Source organism: Protomyctophum bolini, assembly GCF_963924005.1.
Source record: "Protomyctophum bolini genome assembly, chromosome: 11".
Lineage (NCBI taxonomy): Eukaryota > Metazoa > Chordata > Actinopteri > Myctophiformes > Myctophidae > Protomyctophum > Protomyctophum bolini.
In genome coordinates this window covers 14291178-14307443 of record NC_137872.1, presented here as the reverse complement: position 1 = coordinate 14307443, position 16266 = coordinate 14291178, and the positions used below count along the sequence as shown (strand labels likewise).

Below are 16266 nucleotides of genomic sequence, written 5' to 3'. Positions count from 1 at the left end.
GCTCTGGTCCATAGCTCAACAGCAGCAAGGGCAGTAAGTCTATAGACCAGAGCCAGCCAGGTCTGAATTATATAGGGGTTTTATTATGCAGAAGAACGGGCCCTCAATGGGTGTGCTCATAGTTACTGGACCCTGGCCCCAGGGGAGAAGTGACATCGGTGCAAAGCACGCTCTTGCAAGAGGCGTGGCCATTGAAACAGCTGGGAAGAAAATTGTAGATCTACAAGCTCGCAACGCGTCTCATCACGACGCGCTGTGAGCTTGTGTTTCGGCATGACGGGACACCGTCGTACGACCAAGCATAAGGCAGGCTGACAGACAGAGTGACATCATCGTCAGTGCTGGGCTGCTGGCACACATTTTATCCTCATTCATTGAGCTCTGAATCTGGTTGATTGGCAACGTCTGTAGTGTGTAGGCTACCTCTTCGAAGAATTTAAGAATGATAAAATAGAACAACATATAGTATTTGTTGTCATTCGCCCGAAGTCATTCAAAACGAGTCGTACACGGTATTTCTTTTATCCAATTTGAATCTACTCGATTATCGACCAAAGGTTTGGTTTTTCTCGGATCACAGCAGATGCTCAGCTGGTGAGCAGGTGTCCTGAATAGTAGGAGTTCCACTAATAAAGGGTTAACCCCCCGGCCGGCCCTCAGACTCAGAGAGGCTGCGTCGTACGGGCTTTTTTGTTCGCTGGCTTCCGGACCCAGCCGTCATCATCATCAGAGCACTTTGCATGGCAAGAAGAAGACGCCGGTGAACGCTACGTCTCCATCGCTCCGCCGAGCATCTATGCTCCGTGCAGGCAGGATGGAGGAGTTTGTCACGGAGGATGAGGAGCCTTGGTACGATCAGAGGGACCTGGAACAGGGTGAGTGGACAGAACACAATAATACACATGGCTATACGTTGTTTCACTCACTGGACTGACTGTTGATATGTATATTGCTAACGTAACAGCGTGGAAGTGTTGTATTTTCAGTACAATGTTAGCGACATAGCACTGCAGTAGCCTTTTTTATTGTAGTTTTTATGCATTTGATTTTGATCATCAGTGAAGTAAAACTACTACAGCCAAATTACTCGTAGCCTCGTAGGTAGTCGTCTTTCCATTGATTGATTGATTGAAATATTTATTAACAGTTTGTAGAATTACAGTATGGTCACAATTTAGCCCTGCTCCATTTATACGGTGACATTTGTATCAATCATGGGTTTTAAATAAATCAATTATCGTGCCTCTTCTAAAGGGAGTCTCTCTCACTCTCACACACGCGCACACACACGCACACACAGCCCTCGATCACTGCTCCCTTGGCCAATTATTCAGATCTTGTCAGTGATGCCTCCTAGAATAGCCCCTCTGTCTGACAGATTTCTGTCCTCCAAATGGTGTGGTTGATGGAGGGTCACATCACCCTCTCCATTGTCTTTCTAGAATGTATTTCTAATTCCCTCTGGGCTCTAATAATAATGTTGAGTTGGAGACGTTGAGTGACATGGAAAGATATGTGCCCTCACTAATGTGGACTGGACTGACATCATGACATGGGTGGCTTGTTTGTGAGTCAAGATGCCAGTGGCAACAGAAAAAGAAAAAAAACATTGGAATTCTCAAAGATGTGGAAAATCTTGGAACAAAGAAAGATGTCATTGTGCAGAATGTTGTGAAAGGGCGTAATACACTGTAGTTTATACCCTCCCTCCCTGCTGTACAGTATCTGCCAAAACTGGACCATGATGCCATGCCACTGAAATAGCCTGCTAGTCTCTGACGACCATGAGCTTTATATTTTACACAGAACAGCTAGAGGTTAATGAGATTACTTGGAAAAAACATCTCTTACCACACATCACAATGATTAGATTTGTCAAGGCCCTGATATGGATCTGCCTTTCACTAAAGGCTTGGTGTGCGTTTCCACTGTGGTTCTCAAAGTTAGGGGTTCCTTGAGGGGGTTCCTGTAACTCTTGAGTTACATGAATGGTTGAATAAAATGTGTTAATCATCCCTCACCTTTTTATTCCATGTATCCAACAACTTCAGTCCCTCATTTACATCAATCAATTCAAATTCAATTCAATTTTATTGACTAGCCCTTACCCGTTGTGAGATATTTAATAACAACATAGCCTTTCCTCCTCTCCCAACTGCCCAAGGACAGTCTGTCATTTCCCGTTTTAACAATGCCAGCTGATAACAGCACACTGGTCTACTCTGGACCACTTGGTGATAAGGTGCGTGTGCGTGCATGCACTGTGCATAATGGCCACTGCCTGTCTATGTTAATGCAGAGCCAGTGCAATGTTCACCCCCTCTGTGCCAGAAGGACAATTTCCATTCCTACATGACTAACCCACACGTGCGCATCTAAATGCATTTGCCTCATGTGTGGAGCTCACATGTAGTTATTATGTAACTTGTTTTCCCCCAGAAGACCACACCACACAGCAGCTCTTTAAGGATATGACAAGCAATACACTGGAAATCCAAGTCCTTGCAGATCATCACCTGTTGTCTTCAGGGAGGGCAGATAATCAGAATGTGTTTTTGACAGGTGCTAGCCCCTCCTATATTCAGCTATCGGTGTAGATTTCTGTCTTACACAAACATTAAATTCCCATTAACAATGAATGGATAATGTACGTCATATGCGGAAATTGTGGACGAACAAATCGACATGTTACGCCAGGAATCTCAGGATGATGTACGATGATAAGACTAGGGTGCCTCTCACTTCGTACGGATGTGATTTAATTTTTTCATTCTACTCGATATGAAAAATGAACTCGATGCCATATTCATTTGCCAGTTCACGTTGATGCTCAACTCAAAGAGCGTGACTATGGAGATGTGACTGCCCTATGGCTATGGAGATATGTGACTTATCTAGTATATTCCCTTTGATGTGTGAATCCCTCAGTGGGAGGTAGCACAGGGGTGGTGGGAGATCACAAACGCAATGTTAAAGGTTGCACAAATGTCACAAACGTGACATTTCTGTCCTAATCCAGACACATCACGTGTGTGAACCTTGAGTCACATATGAGTATATTCTGTCACATGTTGTCACCAACGTAACAGGCCCATATGGAGACCACTTGAAACTGCATTTCCAGGCCCCAGAGAGGCCTAAAATGTAGGTGTGGAGGCTGCTCGTTGGCCTGAACAACTAGTATTCCCTTTGATGTGTGAATCTCACATTCTGTGGGAGGGAATGGAGCTGAGATAACTACACAGCATTGAACATGACATCATCATACTATACCATCTGCCCAGAGATGCTACATAATGTTCCGATACTAATAAGGGCAAGGCTCACCTGTGTACCATGGACTAGCATGACAAGTTCCAAAAGCAAATTGTGCCTTGCACAGCTTTTCAGCGCTTACCAATTTACCATGCATAGTCACAATATGAGGTCCATTAGTTTGGAGCAGTGAGTGTTTAGATCAGGATTGCAGAAAACTTGCCCAAATAACCCCCGAAGCCTGAAATATCTGCTCCCCACACTGAGGCACTCTTGTTTCTAGCTCCCTAATCAGATCAGCTGAGTGCTCAATGCTTCAAGGCCCAATATTGAATACAGCCCAGATGAACTACCAAGCCCCCGCCCAGAGTCCACCTGCCTGCCTCTTTCTCTCTTACCGCTCATGCACAATGGGATGATGAGGCTCAAAGCTGCTTTGGCACGCTGGGAGCTGGGGGGATGTTTGAGGTCTATCCCACAGAGAGACACTTTCACATATACATTAGTCTAACGAGTCCTTAGACACGTCTCTGCCTGGAGATGTGTTGTTACAGACCGTAGCACGCTGATATTTTGTGCATTTTAGAGATTGCACAGAGCCAGTATCACACTCGGTCACGGTTTCACATCTAGATGTGGACCATAACATGATGAGACTAGACAATATTAAAATGACCTATTTGTATAATTCAGATTAATAATTTAAGAAAGGTGCTGGGCGATTTTTTTCTCTCTCTTTCTCTCTCTCACACACACACACACACGTGTGCGCACGTCACACATCTACTGTAAGCACATTGCTGAGACACACACAGCCAGCCTCCTCCAGAAGGGGCTGACAGTAAATCATATGGGCTCCCTGATGATTTACCCCTGTGAGGAAAGTGTGTGTGTGTGTTGTGGTGATAAAATGCTGAATTACTACTCTGTAATGGAGGTCAATGCCTCTCACTTTGTCTTCCCCTGTACCCCTCCCCTGCTGTAAGGGCTGTTAATAGTGTGTTGGAGCCAGCAGAATCCTCAGTCCAACTAGGCCTTCTCTCTGTGAGGTGAATAATGTATGTACACCCAAGGTGTACATACTGAGGCGAGCAGTGGTTCACAAACATTGTATGCGCATGCATAAAGTGAGTTTAACGTTGTGTAACGCCGTTTAATGCAATCAAATAGGATTGTTTGGGTGTATGGACTGTCAAGGCCAGAAAGTAGAGGGGGTTTTTGCCACTCAGTAGGCGTTCCCGCATAACTTCTGGGTATGATGATGTCACGTGCATCACCCCTTGGGGGTCCCTGGATCCCACTTTGAGAACCACTGCAGTAAAGAACAGGAAAATCCCCTGGGATTTTACTGTGTGTTTGGGGGGGGGTGTCTTATTAGGAGTTCTGGCTCCTGCTGTATATGGCTTCCGGTGTGTTGCCCTGTATTGACTCTCTGCACTTTTACAGATCAAACACTGAATGGGACCATTCAGTGTTGTGTTGTTGATGTCCATGTTCCCCACTTTCCTCAGCTTGTTATTTGGACATTGGTTCAGCAGGACCATTAAGACCTGACGCCGATTCTACAAATGCCTTCTAAATCAGAAGTTCTCACAAAATATATATTTTTTTATGTTCAAAAATGTCATACGTAAAGCTTGTGAGCTTGAATATCTACTATTTCTGAATAGCCAACGCAAAAATGTAAACTGCAGCGATGCTTTCCCAATTTTAACCCATTTAGGAATGACCCTGAAGTTTTCAGAGAAACCTCAAATATTTATTTGAAAATTACAAAAATGTGTTGAGAGATATATATATATATATATATATATATATATGCACGCACACATATACACAACAAGAACCCCAAAAGGGAGTTATCCTGAATGTGTTAATGGATTAATTAATAAGATCGTTATTTAAGCAGAAGCAGGTTTATTTCATTGTCACAGAGCAGACAGTCCTTATAGTATACCCATAACTGTAACAAAGAAAAACACCACACCCCCACCTCCAGGTACACAGCGTGGTAAAGAGACGGAGGAGGTAAACTCATCCCCTGACATCTAGATCACATTAGTCTCCGGATGCTCAGAGTAGTCTTACATATATGCGTCTCCTGTGCCTTTTAGTATTCCAAGTAAACAAGCCCAGTTGCTAAGTAGGTCTTTCCTCCCAAGGCCTTCCTCTTTCATCTAGGTTTTATTGAGCTCATCTTGTATGGGGTCACGGTGGCTTGTCTTAATCAGAGTGGGCAGGATTTAAAACAGAAAAAGCCCCTATAGGCAGAATAGAGAGAAGGCTCTTCTCTTCCCTTGTGATGCATTTTCAATTAATTTGACCTGAATCGTGTGCTTGTTAGTAATCTGCAAATGAGCATGGCCTCGTCAATCATGAAAACCTTGGATGTTGTTTTTCTTTTTCCCTTCTTTTGCTAAAGGCTAAGGGAGATGATAATATGATGTCACATAAAGTATAATCATAATGTCCACTAGGGTTTGGATTATTTAGGATTTTAACTATTCCAATTACTTAACAGTTCCAAGGAACAGTTCCATTAGCGATTCCAAATACCGGTAGACCCTTACAGGTCCGTTACTCTATGAGTGTGCGCAAATGGACCCGTATTTGTGCACTCAAGTCTCGAGAGTTATGGTGGTCCTTGAAATGGAAAAGTCCACATACCAGCTCTGATGGTGTAGGGGGGAAAAACTTAAGTAAACATTCCAGAAACTGTTCCCAATGTGACAGAACCGATTCATCCGGTTCATCAATGTTGTACCTGGTTCCTCCGATTCGGGATCCTAACCCTAGTTCTCATTCTTCTCACTAATCACTACTGTATCTCTGTTTGTGTCTCTTAGACCTGCACCTGGCAGCAGAACTGGGCAAGACTCTGCTGGAGCGCAACAAGGAACTGGAAGACTCTCTGCAGCAGATGTACATCAACAATGAGGAGCAAGTGCAGGAGATTGAGGTACGCTTGGCCCAGTGTGCAGTGCATCATGTGTGTGATATTGTGAAAGTCAAGGAAAATACATTTGAATAATCAAGAAGCGCACTTTTGAAGTATGTTTTAAACATTGTATCAACGCATCGATTAACACGTGTCACCCAAAAATAGTGAAAATGGCTAATCCACAGGCTTAGATTTTCACTTTTTTATATTTTGAAAGATTTGCATGCCTAAAATAGGGATAGCTAATTAATCGATTATTTTATGGAAAATATTGATTATTGAATTCACTTTTGCATCCCTGATGCCAAACAAATCTGGTGTGTGTGTGTGTGTGTGTGTGTGTGTGTGTGTGTGTGTGTGTGTGTGTGTGTGTGTGTGTGTGTGTGTGTGTGTGTGTGTGTGTGTGTGTGTGTGTGTGTGTGTGTGTGTGTGTGTGTGTGTGTGTGTGTGTGTGTGTGTGTGTGTGTGTGTGTGTGTGTGTGTGTGTGTGTGTGTGTGTGTGTGTGTGTGTGTGTGTGTGCGTGCGTGCGTGCGTGCGTGCGTGCGTGCGTGCGTGCGTGCGTGCGTGCGTGCGTGCGTGCGTGCGTGCGTGCGTGCGTGCGTGCGTGCGTGCGTGCGTGCGTGCGTGCGTGCGTGCGTGCGTGCGTGCGTGCGTGTGTGTGTGTGTGTGGGTGGAGAAGACTCTTATCTCCTTTCTCGTTGAATGGAGGTGCAGTATGAAGGAATGAAGCCTGTAACGGCATGGCAGTGGGTCAGAGCAGAGGACTCCTGTCCTGTGTGACACAGCCTCCCCATTAGAGGCGACTGTGGCTCAAGAGGTAGAGCAGGTCGTCCAATGATCCATGGGTCGGCGGTTCGAATCCCGGCTCCTCCTGTCTAACCCCAAATTGCTCCCGATGTGCTGGTTGGTACCTTGCATGGCTTCCGCCGCAATCGGTGTATGAATGGGTGAATGTGTAAAGCGCCTTGGATAAAGATTATATAAATGCACCATTTACCATTTAGAGCTCAGAGACTCCTTATTAGTCTGTGAGCAGGACAGTGTACAGAACAGCACACCAGTGGCTGAACGGAAAAAGACTGCTGCTACTGCTACTTGGAAAGGATGCTACTGTAGTATGTGAATATCATGAAGGGCAGAGACAATAACTGCAATAAGGCGGAAATGCGATGGTCATTATCTCAATTAAAAAACTGTATTTGGAGTGCTATGGTATCATATGAAATGTAAACTAACAGTAGTTACCATAACAACAATAATTATTGCTTAGTGATAACTGACTCTTCTATCCTATGTTCGAAGGGCGTGAAAAAGTAATTGGGAGTCAATGTATCTCAATTTCTCGCTCTCTCTCTCCCCTGCAGTACCTGGCCAAGCAGCTGGAGATGCTGAGGGAGATGAACGAGCAGCATGCTAAGGTGTATGAACAGCTGGACGTCACGGCCAGAGAGCTGGAGATCACCAACGAGAAGCTGGTGCTGGAGAGCAAGGCCTCGCAGCAGAAGATAGATAGGTCAACACTTGAAATAACTAAATTAAATTTTAAAAAACATTTCCGGTCCTGGGCCATGGCTCCGTTTTCCAGGCACATTTTAATACAAATATTTCTATGACTGAATACCTTCCCTAGCAATTCACTGTGACTATCCACTTCACTTGATTCCAATCACATAGTTGGGAATATCCAGAGCTGATTAAAAGAATAGATTGCACTTTGAAGCTTTTTCTTCATTTTTTGTTTGTTAAATGGCTGGCTAATAGACTGATTAACTATGCATACCAATCAATCCAATCATTCATTAAAACATGGGGTGGAGAGACTGTAGCCAACACCACCACCCAGGCACCCACACACAGCAGTTTTTTATTTGTAAGCTGCATTTCATACATGGATAACGGCTTTGCAAGCAAACACAGGACATATGCAGATGGACTGGGTGAAACGGAGGGCATGTAAACCCCACAAAAACAGGAGAGACCCGACCGTATTTAGACTATGGCATTTACAAAACAGGCCAGTCAATAGAGCGTCGCAGTCCCGCCCCCTTTCATGACGAGGCCAGGCCCAGGAATTGAATCCCAATGCATTTTTCCCATAGACATTTCAAAACGTATTTATTTAAAGACCTTTTAAGCGTTGTACGAAGACAACTCTTGTCGTGACAAATCATGACAACACATTTTGGACCAAACAAATAATTACAAAGAAGAAAAACAACAAAAAAAGTTCTTGTAACCTCCTTTTGTTTGTTGTCATGATTTGTCACGACAAGAGTTGGCTTTGTCCGCGGCGTAAGCGTATTTAAATACCTTTTTTTAAGACCTTAAAATTACAAAATTTGGGCAGAACAAATAATTAGAACACTTTTTTGTTTTGTTTTTTTTGTTTCATAAAAATCCACCAAAGACACGTTATGAGCTACTTTCTGTCAAGAAATGCCCTGCATTTGATTATTTTTGTGTCAGAGTTTGGAAGTGCTTGTTTTCAATAACACAACATTTTGCTGCCTCCTGCATTATGTGACATTTAGAAACAGAGAGACTGATCTGGCGCGAAGCTCCGCCCCCTCCGCTATTCATGTCAGTGGAAGTTGCTCCGTGGCGTTTTGAAGGGCCGTCTCAAAACGTCTACTTCCGCATTGCGGAAGTGCAACCGAGCGTTAAAGCCCAGCTGCATGGGGTTTCATCGTCATACTTCTATGGGTCCGCCTGCAGTCCCTCCTCTTACCGCTAGGGCCCAGTGCTTCAACGTTGGAAAGCCTCACTGGCCCCTTGGTGGTACGCAGGACGGTTGAGTGATTTCCAACGACCGCTTCCAAACTCCAACACTCCATGCTGCTCAATGTTTTGAGTCTAGATAAGGGGGTCGTGTCCTGATGGGAAAATCATGCATGTGCATACTCTATAGAGGGTATGCACGTGACATCATCATCAAACCCGGAAGTTATGCACTCAACATGGTTGCGATTGTTTCTGTTGTTGCTTATTTCCGACACGGATAAATCATGCACAAACGTGTCTGCTCTCTGGCCAGCCTATATGTCATCTTCTCAGTTCAGACTGTCTCTTTTGTTTTACCACAGTCTCTCACACCAAGTGCCCTCTGGTTTTCTCAAAGACAAATAAACTGTGTATCAGGTGTTATTTTCTCCATAGTTATTTCCTAATCACAATAATTAGGGATTTTAGGTTCAGATTATTAGTCTTAGAAATGGATAATAAGATTACTATGATTGTGAATGGTTTCCTCTGTTCTTAATGCTCCTTCCAGCCCTTCTGTGCAGCAAACTGGCTTTAGGAGAATGTTATGTTGGTCATTTATCAACAGTATTGTTACATTTGCACTCGTGCGTATTCACACCCTTGTACTTAATGTGTGTGATGAACAGCTCACATTCATAAAGATAAGCCCTTGTGCTTTTAAGAGTGAGTTCTCGAGACACAAAACATTCAAGTAAATAAAGTCACCTTTTACACGTTAGATCTGTATATCATGGTTGTGAGGTCCAGGGGCCCTCACGGGTCCTTGAGGTCCCAAATGGACATTTAGAGGTTTGTAACAGTGTGCAAATTAAACCAAAGGGACCCTTACAGGTACATTTGGTTCCATTTGTACAGTCTGAGTTACGGGGGTCTTTGAAATGTAATAATTTTGAGAAACACTGCTGTATGTGGCAGTGAGGGTCCTCACAAGTATAGTTATGTTAGTGTGTGTGTGCGTTTTGTGTGCATAGGTTGACCGGCACTATGGACGCCCTGCAGGGTCAGGTGGACAGTCTGACATCTCGAGTGGAGGAGCTGCGTTCCCTGGAGGAGCTTAGGGTCCGCCGGGAGAAGAAGGAACGACGCAAGACCGTGCACTCCTTCCCCTGCCTCAAAGAGCTGTGCACCGCACCCAGGTTCATACCCAATGAATGCACTCTACCGGTAATCTAATCTCGCGTCACCAGGCTTTCCACCACGGAGGAAAACCTGGTATTCGTTCCAAACTGGCCTGTGATCTGGTTTAGAAAAAAATTAAATTGCGTGTGTGTTCCAGTTGCCGTCGCATTGTTTTTGTTCCAAACATAATGAGAATCAATTACTTTAGTCCACGAGTTAGAATAAAAGATGGACATACAAACTTCTTATACCAAAAGAAACAAAACTATTATACCAAACTAAACACATTTTAAAACTAGTGGAATTGTCTTGGAGGTGCACGGCTGGAGGTTCCGGTTGTGTGTTCCGGCAAACTTACCTCTGACTGGATCTGAAACGCCAAAATGGTTACTCTTACCGTTCAGTGTAGAAACAGACAATGGTGTGACATATTGTTATTATGAGTGAGCATAGTCTCAGTAACATTAGCGTTAATCACAGTGGCGTGACGTTGTGATTGCGGGCCCCAGTGTAAGCTACCTGGGTCAGGCAGCATGTGTCGTTGATGCACGACAAGGCAAACTGGAACCACGACAGGGGCAAACTGGACTGGAACCAAAAGTTTGATGGAATGGAGGGCCAGCCGGACCGGCTTATGAACAAACAATATTTTTTCGAACTCTGTCATATAAATTAAAAGGCATTTCACACATTGTCTGATAATTGGTTGATAGTAGGCTGTCAATGACGATAACACCTCATACTTCACTGCTCAGTCAGAAATGTACTCTGTGAGTTTTAGATACCTCAATGAAATTATACGTGTGTGTGTGCATATCGAAAAGCAAGACAAATGGGTTTTCTTAAATTTTCCTCCCAGTGCGACCACTGTCTACCAGCTGGAATCACTGAACAGATTAAGTGACATATTAAATAACCCCAGGTGTTCGGGTGGACACATTCCTTGTTAACACCCCGAACACCCAGGGTTATTTAATCCATTAAATCATAGCTCCCAGCGATTTATAGCAGTGGAGCAGTTTTACCTGACGGACCGGATGTTAGCCCGGATGTGGCTGTAGCAGCTAGATGTAGCCAAAACACTCTAGTGGCGATCGACAACAACGGGAGGTATGATTAAATCTACCACGACTAGCGACGGGACCGCGGTGGGACGTCTTAACACATAATCTTTGCTTAGAATTAGACGTTATGATTTAGATAAAGAGTTATTAACGTTTTTCGGTCTCGTCGGCTAAACGGGGGGGGGGGGGGGGACAGACATTTTCGATGACGTCCCACTGTTGTGCAACATCGAGTGTTGCGCAACAGGCGCTCCCAGGCTGTGGAGCGATGCAATCTGTTTTGATATCAATAACCTCCGTCTTTTTGATCAATCTTCGTCCTGGGTGCCGGGCGTTACTAATTGAAAGGACGGTGAACTTCGTCCTGGGCGATCGGGGTGTTAAATGCGTTCCTTGCTCCCTGGCAGGTATGAGGACGGCTTCCTATTGGCCAACCCGGGCAGTGTGGACCTGGCGGAGCGGCGTCCGGCGGACGAGGAGAACGAGCGGCTGCGGGACATTGTGGCGTCCCTGCGTGCCGCCATGGCAACCGAGCGGAGCCGGCGGGAGGGCGCCGAGCGCGAGTGCACCGCCGTCCTGCAGGAGTTCGAGCGCCTGGAGCAGCGCCTCCTGGGGGCCGAGGGCTGCCAGCTGCGCGTACAGGAGCTGGAGGCGGAGCTGCAGGAGATGCAGCAGCTCAGACGCTCCCGGGTCTGTCTGATGGGCGGCGTGGAGGTAGGCATGGCATCATTGCGAACGCAGTGAGCACTTACTATGAGACTTAGCAGATCATGTCTGTGCGTGCGTCTGTCTGTCTGTCCGTGTGTCTGTCCCGCTATCCAAATATGGCGTGTGTTGCATCAGCAATCACTCAGCTCCATATATGGGCACAAAAGGGGCCAGGTCCACTCAGCTCCATATATGGGCACAAAAGGGGCCAGTGATTTGTTTGTTGTGGACCTGGCCCCTTTTGTGCCCATATATGGAGCTGAGTGCGTTCGCTTCCTGCGTTCGCGCGTCTTACTCGCTATAATTATTACATAATCTGTCTGATGGGCGGCGTGGAGGTAGGCATAGCATCATTATTATTACATAATCTGTCTGATGGGCGGCGTGGAGGTAGGCATAGCATCATTATTATTACATAATCTGTCTGATGGGCGGCGTGGAGGTAGGCATAGCATCATTATTATTACATAATCTGTCTGATGGGAGGCGTGGAGGTAGGCATGGCATCATTATTATTATTACATAATCTGTCTGATGGGCGGCGTGGAGGTAGGCATAGCATCATTTTTATTATTATTACATAAACTGTCAGGGTGGCGTGGAGGTAGGCATGGCATCATTATTATTATTATTTTTATTATTATTACATAAACTGTCAGGGCGGCGTGGAGGTAGGCATGGCATCATCATTATTACTTGCGCAAGTAGAGCGCGCAAGTAATATTTTCGCCCGGTCCGTATGCACCGCCCCAGCACTCAATGATGACGTAAGAAATAAAAGTCATGTATGTTGGCTGGGACGGTTTTTGGCGCAAAGTAACCACAGTATACCGCTAATCAACTTACAAATTACACATATATATATATATATATATATATATATATATATAGTATATTTATAACTAGTTTCTCGAAAACATGGTAAAGTATCTATCATCTCCGACTTCTGCAATTATGATAATAGGGGATTTCAATGAAGACCAATATACTGAGAAAGATAGAAGTATAAAGACCTTCTTGTCAAGATTAGGCTTTAAACATTTAAATACAAATCCAACTACAGATTACGGAAGTATTTTAGATCATGTATATTTTAACAAATGTGAAAGTATTATTACAGAAATTGAAGTTAGAGACACATATTACTCTGATCATGATTTAGTATTAATATCACTATAGTCCAAGATTAAATACATTTAAAACAATTGACAATTTACAATAAATAATAAAATAATTATACTGTATAACATATTTTAATTCAGTTTATATACCTTTTTTTTCATCACATATCAATGATTTATTTTTCTTTGAAAAACTAAAAAGGGATCCAGAATATTTCTAAATTGATAAAACTTTATTTCTTATATAGATACATGCGTTTACATGCATAAAGTAGGTAGGTAGCAAATAGTTACACCTAATAATTAGACATTTCAAACGTTCCTTCACAGAGATACTGAGATTCCACAGTTTACAGCGGTCGAAAGTACTTGCGCGCTCTGCTTGCACACTAGTTGGCCATTTATGGCCTACTAGTGTGCAACAAGCAAGTATGCACTCTACAGAGTGCAGTTCTAGTTATTATTATTATTACATCTGTCGGGGCAACGTGGAGGTAGGCATGGCATCATTATTATTACATGATGATTACCTGATCACTGTCATTTGAGATTATCACAATTATTTTTACATACCGGTATTCGTGAGACTCTAATCTAAAATAGTTGATCTACAAGCTCACAGCGCATTGCACGCCAACAAAACGAAAACATTATTACTCCGCCTGTAAGTAAATTCACCAGAAGTTCACTGACTGTTACACTTAGTTTCATATCTGAGATAATAAATGAAAAATTTGTAGATTGGCTATTTTTGAAAATCTTTTAAAAGTATAAAATGATGTGCTGATGTTGACAGCCCTACGCGGAGGATGGTCTGGAGCAGACGCTGCTCACCAACGCCCCAGAGACGGACACACCGGATGAGGGCACTGGGCCGGAGGACGGCAAGGCGGGTGCAACAGGGGACGGCGCGTCGGGCCAGCAGGGGGTCCCGGTGAGGAAGAGCTGCAGCGACACGGCCCTGAACGCCATCTCGGCCCGTGACGCTTCGGGCAGGCGGCAGGGCAGCTACGCGCTCCACGCCAACGGCGTGCGCAAGCGTGGCATGTCCATCCTCAGGGAGGTGGACGAGCAGTACCACGCCCTGCTGGAGAAATACGAGGAGCTGCTGGGGAAGTGCCGGCGCCACGAGGAGAGCATGTGCCACGCCGGGGTGCAGACGTCGCGGCCCGTTTCCAGGGACCCGTCCATTAAGGAGTACAGCATGGTCTCTGCCTGCGGACCCTCCACGTCGGGGGCCGCCTGCGCCTCCTCCGGTCCGCCCACGCCCCCTCAGACGCCCTCCACCCCGGAGGCGCTGGAGGGGATCAGTCGGCAGGTGGAGCAAGTGGACAAGCGGCTCGGCCAGAACACGCCGGAGTACAAGGCTCTCTTCAAGGAAATCTTCTCTCGTCTGCAGAAGACCAAGAGTGACCTGAACTCCAGCAAGGGCAGAAAGGCCAGCAAGTCAAGCAAAGGAAAACCACCCAAAAAACCCACTCTGCCTGATAATGAGACCTCATGATGCACTGAAAGACTGCTGTTTTGACTGCTGCTAGTTTGGCCACTCATGTCTGAAGCCTAATCCATACTATGACACTGCCAAGCAACATCTTCGGGCGACAGACTAGAAATTAGGCTTTATTGACGGGCTGCCTGTTGTCAGGGCAGAAGGTGTTTAATGATGGTCTGTTTTGGATAGTCTCACATAGCCACACACTTTACAATCTCTGCCTACCGATATGTCTGGGGAAATATAAATTCAATGTAGGGGCTAGAACACCATAGAAATCTCTAAGCTAAACCTACTGCTTTAAAAACCGATCCCGATACTGTCCCAATACGAAAGATAAAGTCTTGCATGGTTTTAAATCTTTGAATTGCAGCCATCCAGTTTTAGCCCCTACAATGAATTTATATTTTTTACCAGACGTGATCTTGGATCAACTGGCTATGTGAGATGTTATGGATGCCTTCTCTGCACTTAGACACTAGCTTGATTCAACTTCAAACTGCCAAATGTTACATATCACTGCACAGATGTGTGGCTGGGTAACAGCTTGTGAGATAAGAATTCTAAAGACTTTAAATACAATCCAGTGTGATCTACATGGGATTTGTTATTGATGGAGGATGGTACTAATACAAACATAATTTAACTCTATTGCGAATGATGTTTTCATGAATAATGTTTTTCATTACTGTTTTGGAAACCATGATTAATAACGTAAAGTAATTTATTTAAAACTGTAATAATTTTGCTGATGTTCCGATACTAATTATGCCAAGAAAGTACATCCGGCATGAATGGATCCATTGAAAGAAGAAAGACATAGGCCTACTATTTTACCTGATTTAAGATCAACAAACGATCAAAACCTCAAATCAGTTGTCTTGAATATATAGAAGACTGTGTGACAATGCAGATAGAAGTAATGTTAATGATGTATACATTTGGAGTTGTTTGTGTGTGGATGTAAGGAATTGTCTGGATAGCATTCCTTCACAAGAAGTTGCCAAAATGTGTTGCACATAAATATTCATTACATTCAAGTAAACTGGGTTCTCTTGTTTGTATGGTTTACCATATAATTTATTTGGTGAAGGCTGACTGTCTCCTGAAATGCTAATGCTACATAGGTGTTGTTTAACCACATTTAACCCTGGCGTCCTCCACATTTGTCTAAAATAGCAAAAAAATGACGATCTACAAGAGCGTGTAGATCGGCTATTTCCGCTATTTGATGACTGATTTATGTAGCGCTTCAGTGGTTAGCATACATGAAGGAGATTTTAGAGGCCATATATGTACTGTTGCATTTGTACTTGGGGTTTTGATTTGTGTTAGATGTTACACACTGTACACTGTGAAATACACACTCAACGTTGACATCTTATTTGTAGTTGTAAAGAATGAGTCATTTAAAATGTGTTCCCGCACAATTAAAAACATGCAACACCTGGATGGATGCGTTGCTGTGGTGGTTTAAAGTGTCCAGGCTTAATGGAAAAACACATGTTCAACAAATTAGTTTGTTTTATTCTCTCCCCCTCACATTACTATACTGTCTTGTAAGTTGTAAGGACATCAACACTTTAGGACGGCGATTTTACGAATGCCATTTTTACATTTTTGTGTACGTCTGTAATCCATGTAACTTGAGAACCGTTCGCCCCACCAACTTCAAATTCGACACACGTGTTCCACACCACCACAGGGAGTGCATAATCACAATTATGTTATGTGACATCTGCATATAGACTCCATATTTGGGCATGTCTGACAAAGAACTGCAGCAGCATAGACTCCATATT

At 44.1% G+C, this 16266-nt stretch overlaps 1 protein-coding gene across 1 annotated transcript; it reads left to right on the top strand.

Annotated features, from left to right (window-relative positions):
• Positions 1-484: 484 nt before the first annotated feature.
• Positions 485-15903, top strand: cdr2l (cerebellar degeneration-related protein 2-like). The gene is made up of 6 exons (XM_080775382.1): positions 485-875; positions 6102-6214; positions 7562-7710; positions 9932-10096; positions 11551-11857; positions 13769-15903. Exons 1-6 carry the CDS (start codon positions 797-799, stop codon positions 14474-14476), a joined length of 1521 nt encoding a protein of 506 aa, XP_080631508.1. The 5' UTR covers positions 485-796; the 3' UTR covers positions 14477-15903.
• The last annotated feature ends 363 nt before the right edge of the window (positions 15904-16266 follow it).